This window comes from Echinops telfairi, unplaced genomic scaffold, assembly GCF_000313985.2.
Source record: "Echinops telfairi isolate 266 unplaced genomic scaffold, ASM31398v2 ScPeMD7_5592;HRSCAF=6446, whole genome shotgun sequence".
NCBI lineage: Eukaryota > Metazoa > Chordata > Mammalia > Afrosoricida > Tenrecidae > Echinops > Echinops telfairi.
In genome coordinates this window covers 24,098,530-24,112,876 of record NW_022109491.1, presented here as the reverse complement: position 1 = coordinate 24,112,876, position 14,347 = coordinate 24,098,530, and the positions used below count along the sequence as shown (strand labels likewise).

The window sequence follows — 14,347 nt, the reverse complement described above, 5'->3', positions numbered from 1 at the left end:
GGGGGGGGGAGGATCAAGGCCAAAACTAAACTGGACTGAGGCCCTGGGAGGATACTTCCATGCACACAGTCTCAGTGCCTCAAACGCAAAACTCCCAGCCCACAGCAATCCCTAGAGGACAGGGTAGAACTGCGCCCATGGGTTTCCACGGATGTCACTCTTTATGGGAGTAGAAAACCTCATCTTTCTTCCATGGAGCCTCTGGTGGTTTATTTTTATTTCAAGATCATTTTATTGGGGGCTCTTACAGCTCTTCTGGCAATCCATACATCAATTGTATCAAGCATCTTTGTACATATGTTGCCATCATTATTTTCGAAACATTTGCTTTCTATTGAGCCCTTGGTATCAGCTCCTCCTCCCTACCCCCATGACTCCTTGATAAATTATAAATTATTATTCTTTTCATATCTTACACCTACCGCTGTGTCCTTTCCCCCATGGTTTCTGCTGTTCGCCACCCCCCTGGGGTGGTTGTGGAGGGTGTGGTTATGTGTCCATCACTAGGATCAGTTCCCTCTTCCTCCCCACCTCTCCCTACCTTCCCCCTACCCTCCTGGTAATATTGCTCCCATTCCTGTTCCTGGATTCCGCGTGTCATGAGCTCTTATCTCTTATCTGCCAGCTTCTGCACTGGCATCATCTCACATTGACTTTGCAACAGCCCTCTGTGCTGGGCACTAGCAGTACCCAGCTTTACAGATGAGGAAGCTGGGACCCAGAGAGGCACGGTATTGGGCTCAAGGCCCGCATCTGATTCTATGGGCTAGAGGTGGTAAGGTGGGGGTGTGCAGAGGGCACATTCAAGGCAAGCCTGGGCTCCGCCTGGTCTGGGCTGATCCAGGCGCTACGGGGTGGGCAGGCAGGTGGGTAGCTGGAGTGTTGGAGTGAAGACTCCCCGCCCCACGTCCACTGCAGGCTGAAGATAGAGGAGATGACCCTGCCCAAGGTGTTGCTGAAGCTGCTGCCGGGCTTTGGGGTGCAGGTGGACCTCCACACCAAGGTGGGCCTGCATGGCTCTGGGTGAGTGGCCTGGAAGGCCTCCCTCCCCCTCTCCACTCATTTTACTGTCCCACTCCCTCCTGCTCACTGTCCCCCCTCCGACTCCCACTCTCTCCACCAATTGCCCTTCAAAGGGCTTCCATCTTACACATTTGCAGAGGGGTCTGCAAATGGGGTGAGAAGGCAGGGTGTGGGTGGAAGGGTATGGGGCTCACACAGAAGCAGCTCGAAGTGGGCAGTGAAGGGGTGGGGGGAGGTGTGCAGCTGGGGCGGGTCTTGGCTGGGGGGGGGCGGGGAGGAGCACACCCTGGCCGCGCCCTCAGCACGCGCTCTCGCCAGCCCCCTGGGCGGCCTGCTGCAGCTGGCGGTGGAGGTGAACGTGTCGTCGCGGGTGGCACTGGGCGTGAGCTCGCGAGGCACCCCCATCCTCATCCTCAAGCGCTGCAGCACGCTCCTGGGCCACATCAGCCTGCTCTCGGGGTGAGTCCGCTGTTCCTGCGCCCCTGACTCGATTTCCTCTGGCGCCTGTACCCGGAGGTCCCCAGGTTCTGTCCCAGCGGCCGGCTGGGCGGGGTCTGAGCTCGTCTTCCCCGCCCACTGAGACCTCCCTCCCCCCAGCATCCTGTACCCACCTCTGGCCACCCCTGCCCACTCCCTGCCTTCACCTGGTGTCCCCCTATTACTGTCTACACTCCAGACTGAATCCTATATCCACTAGCCCCCAGGCTTTGCTGGGTCGCCTTGGCCAGTGAAGGGTCATCAGAAGCACCTTATTCAGGGGGTGGTCGGGATCCTTCAATTCTAGCAGCTCCATCCTCCTCCTCTGTGCTGGAGACCTTGGGAGAGCAGAGCCAGGTGGTAGTGGCGTCCTGCATTTGTGATCCTGTGGTTGCCACCCTACACCTGCCCCCCATGACCTTTAAATGGACTGGGTCCATCCACGTGTACTTCTATCCATCCATCCATCCATCCATCCATCCTCAGACCATCCATCCATCCATCCATCCTCAACAAATAGCACTTGAGCCTCCTCTCTGAGCCAGATGATATTCTAGGCCCACTTGTCTACAGATGTGGGGGGAGACAAGGAGAGGAGATGCTCACTGAACCTCCCTGTGCTCTCTGTCAGGTGGGCATGATACAGGCTCAGGGGACTGAAGCAAGTTGGGAAAATGACTCCTCAGGACCCAGGGGACCAGGTCCCAAAGCCCCAATCAACCCCACCCAGAGAGGACACAGGAAAAATCCAGGGGCCCCAGGATCCACCTTCCCTGTCCTCTGCCATCAGGTGGGTGCTTCCCCGAGCAGTGGTCACACCCTGATACCAACCCCCTCTGTCCAGGCTGCTGCCCGCTCCGCTCTTTGGAGTGGTGGAGCAGACACTCTTCAAGGTGCTGCCAGGATTGGTGAGTGTGGGACCTGCCCCTCCCCCTGGGTAGTCCCCCACCCCTCGCTAGTTTAATGTAAAGGTGGGCACCGGCTGGATTAGACTGCATTTCCCACCCATAGCCTTGGGTAATCCTCTCCTAGCCTCCGGGCTGCCAGCTCTTGTGGCTATCCTCCAAGTCCTGAATTTACAGCTCTAGAAGGCCAACGTTCTCTGATCCCAAATTCAAGTCTCTTTCTTACCTCTTGTGGATTGCTGGTGGCTCACGCACTCTACTGTTAACCACAAGGTCTGTGGTTCAAATCCACCAGCTGCTCCATTTCTGCTAAAGATATAGCAGCCGCCCTTTGTCAAGCCTTACAGCCTAGTAAGAGGGCAGTCACCCTCTAGCCTCTAGGGTCCTTCTGAGTTAGAATCTACCCAACGGCTAGGGGGTTGGCTCTATTTTTGCCACTTATATTATTATTGACTTGATTTTTTCCCCCTTTACGTTAGCTTTAGGTTATTTTCCTGTAAAGGGATTTGTTTGGTGTGGTGGTGGTTGGTTGGGCTGCTAGCCCGAAGGTCAGCAGTTCAAAAACTACCAACCCCCTCTCAGGAGAAAGACTATGCTTTCTCCTGCTGCAAACACTTATATTCCGGGACACCCACAGGGGCCACGCTGCCCTGTCCTATAGGATCGCTGTGAGTCGGCATTGACTTGGTGGGAGTGGGTTTGGTGCTTAGCAGTAGCATCCAGAAAGTAAAAAGATGTTCATATTAGCCAAAAACCAAACCCACTGTCAGAAGTTGACTGACTGCCCCATCTTTCTACCGCGGGGTGGCTGGTGGGTCCAAGTTTCGGTTAGAGGCTCAACTCTTCACACATGCGTGTCAAGGTATCAGAAACTAGACACGTGACGATGAACCTGTCCAAGGATGTTGTCCCTGGCCTTCTCAGCTTCTGCAGGGGAACCAGCCACACCTGAGGAAAGCCGGGGCTGGCCCAACCTTGCTTTCGCTGAGGCTGGACGGGGCAGGGACTTGTAGGATGTCACACAGCCACCTCTGCCTCCTGACGCCCAGGCCTTGCTCACCCTTGAGAGCCCTTGGGAAGAATGTCCAGGTGGGGCTGTCGGGGATGGGAAGAGGGTTGGCAGACTACCCAGGTGAAACTTGGAGGGAGCTGCATGGAAACTCCCAGCTGGGGACGTCTACTGGCAAGTTCTCAGGTGGATGTCAATGAAAGGGTGTGTGGGTACCTGTTTAAACCACAGCCCTGAAGTTGGGTCCCTGGGAAAATTGGCCCCGAAGGCAGTCTGATATGACCTTATTTTTAAAATCAGAGCCCCTTGCCAACATTTAGAGATTGGAGAGTTTTCTTAGCAATCCGGATTTCTGGCTTTTCTTATGCAATTAGCAAACCCAGCCACCCTGGAGCCTTCTACCCAGCTGGCGCCAAGAGGGGCTGCCCCCCCTCCAACCCCACCTTACCTCATTCACCCAGCACTGCCCCTTCTGGCCTCCCTCTGCCAATTCGGTGACACGCCTGACCCCTGAGGCCCTGGAGGTTGGGGCTTCAGGTTTAAATGCCAAAGCCTTCTCTTGCCTCTCTGTAAACCACTGTGTGACCTCGGGCAAGGTGCCCATCTTTGGGCCCTGGTGAAAAGAAAGGGTTGAACTCCAGTGGGCCGTGGGTCTCAGGGTTAGGGTTCTCACAGCTGGCCCACCTGCCTGTGGCTCTCACGATGCCGGCTTTTCAGGGAGCACGCGGTGGTATGGGGGGTGGACACCAGAGCCAGGCCTGATTCTCTCTGGGAGGAAAAGGGTTCTCTATCCGGTGGGGGGAGCCTTCATTCTAGGGGTCCCAAGGTCTCTGTGACCACTTGGGGTTGGCTGAAGGGGCCTGAAATCTCAAAGGGAACCACAGCCTCCTTTGAGGGCGTTACCCTCTCCCCAACTGGCCCCAGAAGTGTGTCAGCCCCCAGCAGCCTTTGGGGTTTCCTGATGGGGCCCGTGCAACAAAGGGAAGCAGGGTTTGGGGGCTTGGGGAAGGGTCTTCTGCACCTTCTTACTCTGTCTTCTGAGACTTTAAGCCACAACCAAGGCACCAGCCCCTCCTCACCCCTTTTGTCCCCAACTCGCATCCACATTCCATCTTGCCTTGGTCCCGGGGTCACGCAGCACATCACATAAGGGAGGCACCGCTGCCTGCTCTCTGTGCCCCGCTGGGGTTCACGTGTTCTTCCTACCGTGTCCGTCTCTTCTCACGTAGCTCTGCCCCGTGGTGGACAGCGTGCTGGGTGTGGTGAATGAGCTCCTGGGCTCTGTGCTGAGTAAGTTGAGGTCCAGCCCCATCCTCTGTGCCCTCCTCTCGTCCATTGCCAAGGGGTGGGGGGCTGGGGGGGTTTCAGGAGAAGTGCGATGGGGCCGATTCTGGAACTTTCACTTCCTCCTCACACTGCCCATTTTGAGAAGGCTCAATGGCGGAGCCTTGGCCGCAGGCCACGGTGTTCAGCAGGGCCTCGGGGACTCAAGAGCCTTTCGGCTCTCTGTCTTCTTGCGGGGCGAGGTTTCAGGTGAGTATCTGGCCTGGTCAGAAACACAAGGCCAGTGTAATTACGAGTGAGCTCCCTGGGCAGGCAGGATGACGGTCTCCCCGAGCCATGTGGAGACACAGATGAGGTCTGTGGTCACACAGGGCTCAAACAAGTTCAAGGAGGGCTGGCTGGGGTGGGGCTAGGCATCTTGATGCAAGCATCTCTCTCTGTAGCGGTACAGGAGAGAGGCAGGGCAGCAGTGTGGCTAGTGGCACGAGCTCTGAAGGACAGGCCTGGCTTTGAATGCCGGCCTTGTTCCTCCGTGGCTTGCGTGGCCTTGGCTGGCGGCTTCCTTTAGGCCTCAGTTTCCTTCTCGGCAAAATGGGATGATAGTGGCACTCAAGTGAATATTAAGTAGACGCTAAAATTGAGTCTGTTGTTATTGGAGCTTATGGAGTCCCTCCCCCCCCCACCCCGCCTCCCTCCCCCCCCTGCAGGCCTGGTGCCCCTTGGGGCTCTTGGGTCCATGGAATTCTCTCTGGCGACACTGCCTCTCATCTCCAACCAGTACATAGAACTGGACATCAACGTGAGTGTCTGTGGAGGCCTTGGCGGAAGCTGGGTGTGGGGGCCGTGCTGGGGATGCCGGGGGTCACGGCTGGGTGAGCAGCAGTCCCATGACCGACTCACGTCCCGTCTCCTGCACCCGCAGCCCATCGTCAAGGGTGTGGCCGGTGATATCATCGACTTTCCCAAGCCCCCCAAGCCTGTCAAGGTGCCTCCCAAGGAGGACCACACCTCCCAGGTGACCGTGCCCCTGTACCTCTTCAACACCGTGTTTGGACTCCTGCAGACCAACGGCGCTCTGGACATCGACATCACCCCGGAGCTGGTGAGGGTGGCAGCCAGGGATGCTGGGAGGAGTGGGGGAGCTCCCTGCCTTGCTGTGCTGGTGCCACGCCAGCGCTGCCCTGCTCAGCTTTGTGTGGTCCTTCCCTCCAGACGAGTTTCTAGCGGGGGTGGGGTGGGGGAGTGGGGGGGTGGGCAGGGTGCCGGTGGCACTGAACCCTGACCTCCTGCGCTCCCAGCGGAGCAGGGGTTGGTCCCTCCCTGGACATGGGGGCCAGAGAGCACTTGGAGGGCCTCTGGGATTTGGGGACAGGGCCCCGAGTAAAGGCGGTGTCTTCAGGGTCAGCTAATAGCTGCCTGTGTCAGGGTATGAATGGACGTGAGTGTGTACTGTGATGGGAGAGGGCTCTCCAAGCTCCACCCACCCACATGGGGTGACATGGAGTGCTAGGAGAGAGTGTGGCTGTGGGTTTATTCCGTGAGAGCAGGTCTGTCTGAGAAGAGGATGTACGTAGTTCTGAGGCTCTGGAGGCCGGCAGACTGGGGTAGCTGGGGAGCCCCATCTCTTGGGTGACTGCTACCCAGTGCTTTTAGGGGCGGAAGGACAGAGCCAGCGAGGCCACCTTTTCCATTTTTTATGTCAGAAATGGGCACGTGTACATGCCACTTCCAGATGGAAAACGTTTCGAAGTAAAACAGTAGTTTTTCAAACTACGGAGCCAAAGGCGAGATAGGGCTGGGATTGGATTGGGCTCGGGGGCCTTCAGGCTGGCAGCTCTGACAGACTGGTTTCAAGGTGAGCTGCTCTCTGACCCTGGGCAGACGCCTCAGTTTCTCCACTCATCACACGGGGTCGCCAGAGCACCCGCGTCTCTGACCTGCGGTCAAACTGACGCGATGAAGCCTTGATAAGCCCCGGGGGTGTGCCGGGCACATAGGAAGCACTCTGTGAGGGTGACTGAGAAACGATCCTGGCTGTGTGTCGTGGATGTTGGGTGGGCTCAGAGGGAGTCCTGACTGTGTGTCCTTGGTGTTGTGTGGGGACAGAGGGATTCCTGGCCTGCTGTGCTCACGCTTCCTCCCATGTTGTCTTGGGTCCAGGTTCCCAGGAACGTCCCCCTGACAACCACAGACCTGGCGGCTTTGCTTCCTGAGGTGAGCGACTCTCTCATGTTTGGAGGCGTGGGCCTGGATCACCGTGTAGCTAATGAGCCTGAGTGCTACTCGGAATCTCTCAGGCAGTCGGCCTGCGTTTGACCGTTTGGTCCAAATGCATACTAAAGTGTGAATGACTAACGGTGCTTTACTGTTCCCTGATAGCAGATTTCCCTTGGAGAGGAAAGACCAGGGTTTGGCTGTCCCCGAAGCCAACTGGGCATTCATCCTGTGGCTGCTCCTTCTGTCAGGCAGAGGGCAGGGTAGGAAGGTTCTTTGCAGATGACCGAGTTCTCTCCCTCAACTGCCTTCTTCATCTCGGCCCTGCTCTTGTCTGTTCTCAGGAAGAAGACTCAGGCCTCTAGTCTTAGGGAGGGAAGAGAAGGCGAAGAACAAGGGAGATTTGGCTGGTGGGCACCGGTACCCGACAGCCTCTGCTTTCCTATCTGTTCAGCTGGAGCTGGACTAGCCACTTCTTAGTTATGAGACTGAATTCATACTGAAGCTTAAATGACTACACAAGGTCTTTATGAGATAGCTGGTTCTAATACAGTTGGAAATTGGCTCAGAAAGCCCGAGTTTCCAGCAGGAGGGGTGAGGGGGTGAGAGAGAGAGAGAGACAGGGCAGGACCACACGGGTGCAGCAGCTCAGGGAACCCTCTCCAGCTTGGGGAGGCTGGACTCACCCCTGGACGCTTGAGTCTTTTGTGACTTGCTGGCTTTCGAGCCCCAGAACCTCAACGCCCCCTCTCTGCCTCTGGTTCTGTGGCTCCCAAGTCTACAGACACACCAGGTAGAATCCAGTGATGACCCTGTAACGCCAAGAGCCCAGGTCTGGCCCCCAAAGCCCACCAGCCCAGGGTCCAGAGGGCAGCGACGCTGTGTCTCAGACTTTCCTAATCTTAGAACTCCTTCTGTTAACCAGTTACTACTGATTGAGCATCTGCTACTATGGAGCGAGGCTTGTGCCAGGTGCTGAGGATGCCGAAGAGGCAAAGGGTGAAAATGAGACAAAGTGCCTGTGCTGAGAGAGGCGACAGGCACCAAACCAAAAACAGTATCAAGAGTGATGGGTAGCAGAGAAGGAAGGAGTAATGGATTAGGGATGCGGAGGTGGTTTGAGGGCCACCTGAGGCCCTCACCTGAAGAGGTGAACAGGGCAAGGCTTATCTTATCTGGGAGCAGAACAGCAAGGGCAAAGGCCCCGAGATGGGGGCTACCAAGCAGGTTGTTGGAACCGTGACCTTGGGGGCCAGAGAGTCCAGAGAGGGGCAGTGGAGGGAGGTGAGGTGGAGAGGAGGTCCCGGTGGGGGTAGACGCTGAGTGAGACAGGGAGGCTGAGATACATGCTGCCTCGGATTGCAGTGTCCCCACCGGAACGCCATCCCCCCGTTCTGGCTGGCACATCAGTCCGTGCTCAGACAGGGCTTGGTGCTCAGTGCTGACTGCCCCATAGTTTCCGTGACCTGGACCTCCCAGCTGCCCTCAGGCCCCTGCTCTGCCGGTCTCTGCAGGCGCTGGGCATGTTGCCTGCCGGCCAGCACCTCCTGCTCTCCCTGCGGGTGAAGGAAGCGCCCTCGGTCTCACTCCAGAACAAGAAGGCCACCATCTCCATCCCCGCTGCCCTCCACGTGCAGTCCTATGTCCCCACAGGGACTCCGGAAGCCCTCTTCGAGCTGAAAGTGGTCAGTGGATAAGGAGCAGGGGCCTGGGGACCGGGGGTCACTCCCTCCACGAATCATCCTCACGCCCGCCCAGACACAGAACTTGCTCCCCTCCTCCCCAGCCCCTCGGCCTCAGCTATCTCCCAGACAGCCCTCCAGCTCCACTGGCTCTCCCAAACACATACCCAGGCAGAGGGGGAGGCGGAGGCGGGTCCCTCTCCTGCCCTCCCTCTGCCTTGCTTCCCCATTGCCAGGTCTTCCTGCCTCCTGCTCAGTCATCCCAGCCTGCACCCTCAGCCTCAGCTACTTGAGGGCACCCTAAGGAGCCCCAGTGGCTTAGCGGCTGCTCGTTGGGCCGCTAACCTCATGATCAGATGTTGCAAAGTACCAGCCACTCCTTGAGAGAAAGACGAGGCTTTCTGTTCCCGCAGAGTGACAGGCTCAGAAAGCCACAGGGACAATTCTACCCTGGACTATGCGGTTTTGCTATGAGTCAGCATTGCCTTGATGGCAGGGACCTTGAGGTTGCCCCCTCCCACTGCTCAGACTCTGCCTTTGGCGTGCGGTTCCCCACTCCCCTTGGCTGACTCCTCCTCTTCCCAGGGGAGGCTTTCCCCATCCCGGTGCAGCCCCTCTGCAGGCCAGGCCAAGAGAGAGTCCCCTCCCAGCTCCAGGGGCCCCGTTTTCCTCTCCTTCCTCCCCATTGTCCTCCCTGTCAGTGCTCATGTTTCTTGATCACTAGACCTTTTAAATTGCACCCCGCCCCCACCCATGCCCAGTGTGGAGCTTAACACCCAGCAGGGACCCAGGAAGGGGGAGGGAGGGGACTGCGGAAAACTCACAGTTGGCCAGCTCTTGGTGAGGCAGACCTGCCTGTGTGGCTCATTCTGCTGAGTTGGAGGGTAACCTCGGGCCCCTCTGCCCCATGCAGGTCATGACTCTGAGTGCCCAGCTGGCTCCCTCAGCTACCAAGCTGCACCTCTCCCTGTCCCTGGAACGGTAACGTGCCTCCTGGGCCTCATCTTTAGGAACGAGATTCAAGGACCGGCAGGACCCAGCGATAGCTCCTGTTTAATGAACATCACTCGGGGTCCACATGTTTGACCAGCTTCATCCTGGCCTTCAGGACCTGCCGGGGAGGAGACTCTGCTAGCCCATTTTACAGATGAGGCAGTTGAGGCTCAGGGAGGCAGATTCCAGAGCTGGCCTTCTTCCACCAGACCCCATTGCTGCTTAAACCTGGGAGGGAACCCAGGCAGGCACTAAGAGTCACAGCTCCTGAATTCTCAGCCCCAGACACCTACCACAGAGCCAGCATATTCGACAGTGCTCGCTCTTGCCATCGCCATGGAAAAGAGGTGTCAGCGGTAGTGACAGAGGTGACGAGGCTGTGAGCGATCCTTCCCTCCCCATGCAGGCATTTTACACTTGGCTGCGCTACTCTCAGCAGTTCTGGGCGCCCCTGCTGGGTTGTCTGTGGAACCAGGCCATAGTCTGGGTCCCCACGTTACAGGACCAGTGCTCTCTCTCACTATGGCTTGGGACCCGGGTCGTCTGTCCCTGCCTGGATGCAAGGGTCTTCCCAGGGGGCCCTGGGATCTGTGTGTCACTTCTTCCCACTTGGGTCTGTTGCTGCCCGATCTCTGCCCTGGACGGAGGGGCTCACCCACTACCTGGGGGGATCTCTCACTTCCGGTGGATAGCTCCTGCCTCAGCTCCGCAGGCGGCAGAGAGCCATGTCCAGCAGTGGTCCAGCCCTGGACTTGCAGTTGGGCCAGCCAGGGGGCATCAGTCAGCTGTCGCCTTTAGTGAGTGCCTGCTGTCTGCAAGGCGCCCAGGGCTCCTGGCTCAGACTGGGGCAGGATGACTGCTCAGAGACAGGGTCAGCCACTTGCCTAGGGTCAGAACAGCCGGGAGCAGGCTGGGGAGTGACGGGATAGTCAAGGTGTGTCAGAAGGGAGGGTAGAGCCCTCTAGATCCATAGTACAGGCAGGAAAACTAAGGGAGACCGAGCAGATCGGCTAGTCTCTGAGTCGGGTCTGTTCCTGATCCATGTGAGTTCAAGTTCGGGCAGGTTGGAGGTAGAGTGGTGGGGAAGCAGGGTGGCTCTCAGCAGGTGGTGGTGGGAACCAGGTCTTGCAACCTCTGTCTTGTCCCCACCAGGCTCAGTGCCAAGCTGGCATCCTCCTATTCCCGGACCTTTGATGTAAGTTCCTGGGCGGGGGGAGCAGCTTGGTGGGGGTGGGGGTCTTCACGCGGGGGCTGGAAGAGGGCTGGGATGAATTAGGGTCCAAATGCTTGAGTTGGCATCACGGTGGCTCTGCCTGAATAAGCTACAGCAGGTAAGGGTCAGGGCAGCATGTGTTGGTCGAGGAAAGGGACGCGCATGATCTTTCCAGAAGGTCTTGGAACCTCACCAAGGTGTAAACATCCGGAACCTCACAGGGGTCCCAAATCCTGACACTCGGCACAAGTGGAAGCTTCCCAAATTCTGAAAGTTCTAACGTTTCAGAGCCTGTTCCTCTCAGAGTTCTGAGGTTCTGGAATCTCACGATGGTCCTGGGTTCTAGACATTCTAAGGGTCCCTCCATGGACAGAGTTCTAAGGTCTGACGTCATAGAGTTCTCCTTGAGCTGGGCACGTCTTCACCCCCCTTTTCAGGCACTGTCCCCCTCTCTGCCCTGGAGATCCTTCCTCTAGGGAGGAGCCTTTTCCAAGGGCCTGTAGCTGAGGCCGATGGCAGCCTAAGGCAGAGCCATCTTTGGGGTGATGGGGTGAACTGCCCACCCCTGTGTCTGCAGGTTTGGGGGAGGCGGGGGCAACTGGACCTCTGATTCCCCGCCCCGCCCCCCTTGGGAGGAAGGGGTGAGCCGTTTTCTGAGAAATCCTCCATGTTTTTTGCTGCAGGTGTCCCGTTTGGAAGAATGGCTGAGCGATGTGGTCCGGGCGGCCTATGTGCCGAAGCTCAACGGTAAGCGTGACCGAGTCAAGGGTCCGAATTGGGGATCATCTGATTTTTCCCCTTCATGTTGGTGGCGTGGTGGTTAAGGGTTGGGCTGCTAACCGCAGGTCAGCAGTTAGAAACCATCAGCGGCTCCTTGGGAGAAAGACGAGGCTTTCTACCCCATAGAGTTACAGTCTCAGAAACCCCAGGGGCAGTCCTACCCTGCCCTTTAGAGTCGCCCCGAGTCAGAATTGACTTGAAGGAAGTGAGTTTGCTTTGGTTCTTTATTATTCTGATAGCGACACTGAGGTTTAGAGACAAGTTGACCTCTACTACCCCCCCCCCATTACTAAGGTGTGTAAACAAACACAGGTGACCATGTGTTAACCCAAAAAGCATTATTTAATATCTATCTCATGCTAGCTCTGGATTTTGAGATTGCTTGTACCTAGGCCCTGTTCTCAAACTCACAACCCAGTGGGAAGTGGTTATACAATGATTAGACCAGGGGTTCTCAATCTTCCTCATGCCGTGACCTTTCATACAGTTCCTCATGTGGTGGTGACCTCCCCCAACCATAACATTATTTCTGTTGCTACTTCATAACTGTCATTTTGCTACTGTTAGGAATCAGGTGACCCCTGTGAAAGGGTCATTCGACCCCCAAAGGGGTCGCAACATACAGTTTGAGAACCACTGGGTTAGCCTGTAGATGAGTCAGGACGTACAAGGTGCTGAGGGAGGCTGAAGCAGACTTGGCTGAGGAGAGTCATTGATGGTATTACAAACAAGGGGAATTTTTGTTTGGGTTTAGAGGTATGGATAGGTGTTTTCCACAGGGAGTTAAGTCTCCAAGGAGAGAAATAACTAACCTAAGGAAGTGGTAGAAACAGAGCACTAAGTCCTACCTTTATCCCCACCCTAAATTTGTTTGCTTTCAACCATTCCGTTCTACAGTCGCTTTGGATGTTGGAATCCCTCTTCCTAAGGTTCTCAATGTCAATTTTGCCAATGCGGTCCTAGAGGTAATAGAGGTGAGTTGGATATGACAAAATACCCATTTATAAACTATCAAGGGCTCATGCGGGAGGGGGGAGCGGGGAGGGAGGGGAAAAATGAGGACCTAATGTCGGGGGTTTAAATGGAGAGAAAATGTTTTGAGAAACGATGTACAAATGCGCTTTACACAATTGATGTGTGTATGGAGTGGGATAACAGTTGTATGAGCCCCTAATAAAATGTTAAAAAAGAAAAAAAAAATAGAGGTGAGTTGCCCAGGCAGATATGGTCCAAATGGATCTTTTATCTACAAAGGGTCCTACTTGAAATTCAAGAGGAAATTCATACCCCTTCCTCTGGACTGCAGCAGTTTAAAAATTGCTCAAAGAATTATGAAGTACTTAATTTGGGGGTGGCAAAAAATGGTATGAGCGCTTTCACACCTTCCTTGCCCGTGGCAGACTTTGCCAGTCAATCACAGAGTCCTTCCCTCTTGAATTGAGATGCATGCTCTGGTTTACAAGGATGGAAACCTCAAATTCCCACAAGATCACAATAACCGTGGTCCACAGGTGCCATACATAGACTATCCACCCTGTACCTGTGGCAGACATTGCTAACCAATCATGCTACTTTTTCTTGCTCGATATAAACATGACCTCATACTCTGTCAACCCAGTGCAACTTTGAGCTTGGCGTGGCCTTGGGAGGCAGGCAAACTAAGGAGTTCTTAACCCGTTTCTCAGATGAAGACTAAGCGTGAGGGAGGCTGAATTTCAGGGCTAAGGACACATAGTAAATTCATGTCAGAAATCGACCTTGAAGTTGGATCTCTCTAAGTCTTAAATTGAGCAACCTGAGCTGCAGTGGGTGCTGTTTATTCCTGTGTCGATCCACCCCTTAAACAATTGATGGATGCCATCTTGGTTCCACATGCAGTGCTAACCTCAGGCTGCGGGTGGGGGTGACGGGCCAGATGACAGGGGATGTGGTGTGGCAGAGGTGTTGGGCACAAGGACTCAGAGGGTCTAACAGAAAACTCTTGCTCTTTGCAGAATGCTGTTGTGTTGACCGTGACATCCTGAGTCTGAGAGGTGGCCGCCATTCCTCCCTTGCACCATCTAGAATTCTGCCTCTGCCATTTCCCGTCTAGTCTGTATCGATAACAGCAGCAGTTCCTTCTCCACCAGGTCCACCCAGGCCCTCTGGCTCTGCGACTCTATCCCAGATGGGGTGGGGAGCAGGCCTAGCCCCAGGGCCCCGTCTCTCACAGGGCCCTGGGACCTCAGTGGCAAGTCTTGAGTTTTCAATAAACGACTCCCCTCTCTCAGTACCTCCTGGCTGGTTTCTTTCCCAGTCCCAGAGGGGCTGCCTGGCTCTCTTTGTTCATGGTCTACCCTGCCTCAGGCAGGAGCCCCTGGGAGTGAGGGACCTGGGTCTCATCCTTGTGGCCTTGAGCTTGCGCTTCCCTGCTTGCCCTGAGCATCCTCTGTGTCTTGCCCTGCCCTCACTCACTTCTCCCTCTTTGTCTCCCTTCTCCATCTGTCTTTGTTTCCCTGCGTCTATGTCCTTCTATGCCTGTCTTTGAGCAGCTTCTCAGAAGGGGTGTCTGAGCGGAATTTTAAAGGGCGAATAAGCGTTTGCCAGCGAGAAAATGTCCTGGCGTCCCCAGATGCAAGATGAATGAAGCCGGTGGGCTGCTCTGGAAGGATCTCCACTGGCTGTCTATCAGGGAGGACACACCTCAGGACAGAGCTCAGAGCAAAACTGCACCAAATGCTCTTCGTGCAGATGGGAAACTCGAGCCAGAGACGGGGCCTGGCTGCCC

General features: G+C 56.0%; 1 protein-coding gene across 1 annotated transcript in view; it reads left to right on the top strand.

Annotated features, from left to right (window-relative positions):
- BPIFB3 (BPI fold containing family B member 3) overlaps positions 1 to 13,631 on the top strand; it is a 15,324-nt gene extending 1,693 nt beyond the window's left edge. The window contains exons 3-15 of the mRNA XM_004698224.3: positions 919 to 1,023; positions 1,342 to 1,482; positions 2,345 to 2,408; positions 4,644 to 4,704; positions 5,406 to 5,497; positions 5,621 to 5,800; positions 6,859 to 6,912; positions 8,427 to 8,597; positions 9,508 to 9,575; positions 10,740 to 10,782; positions 11,484 to 11,547; positions 12,478 to 12,554; positions 13,575 to 13,631. Of these exons, the coding sequence (XP_004698281.1) occupies positions 919 to 1,023; positions 1,342 to 1,482; positions 2,345 to 2,408; positions 4,644 to 4,704; positions 5,406 to 5,497; positions 5,621 to 5,800; positions 6,859 to 6,912; positions 8,427 to 8,597; positions 9,508 to 9,575; positions 10,740 to 10,782; positions 11,484 to 11,547; positions 12,478 to 12,554; positions 13,575 to 13,604 (1,150 nt within the window). The 3' untranslated portion in view covers positions 13,605 to 13,631. The remainder of the gene's footprint in view (positions 1 to 918; positions 1,024 to 1,341; positions 1,483 to 2,344; positions 2,409 to 4,643; positions 4,705 to 5,405; positions 5,498 to 5,620; positions 5,801 to 6,858; positions 6,913 to 8,426; positions 8,598 to 9,507; positions 9,576 to 10,739; positions 10,783 to 11,483; positions 11,548 to 12,477; positions 12,555 to 13,574) is intronic.
- The last annotated feature ends 716 nt before the right edge of the window (positions 13,632 to 14,347 follow it).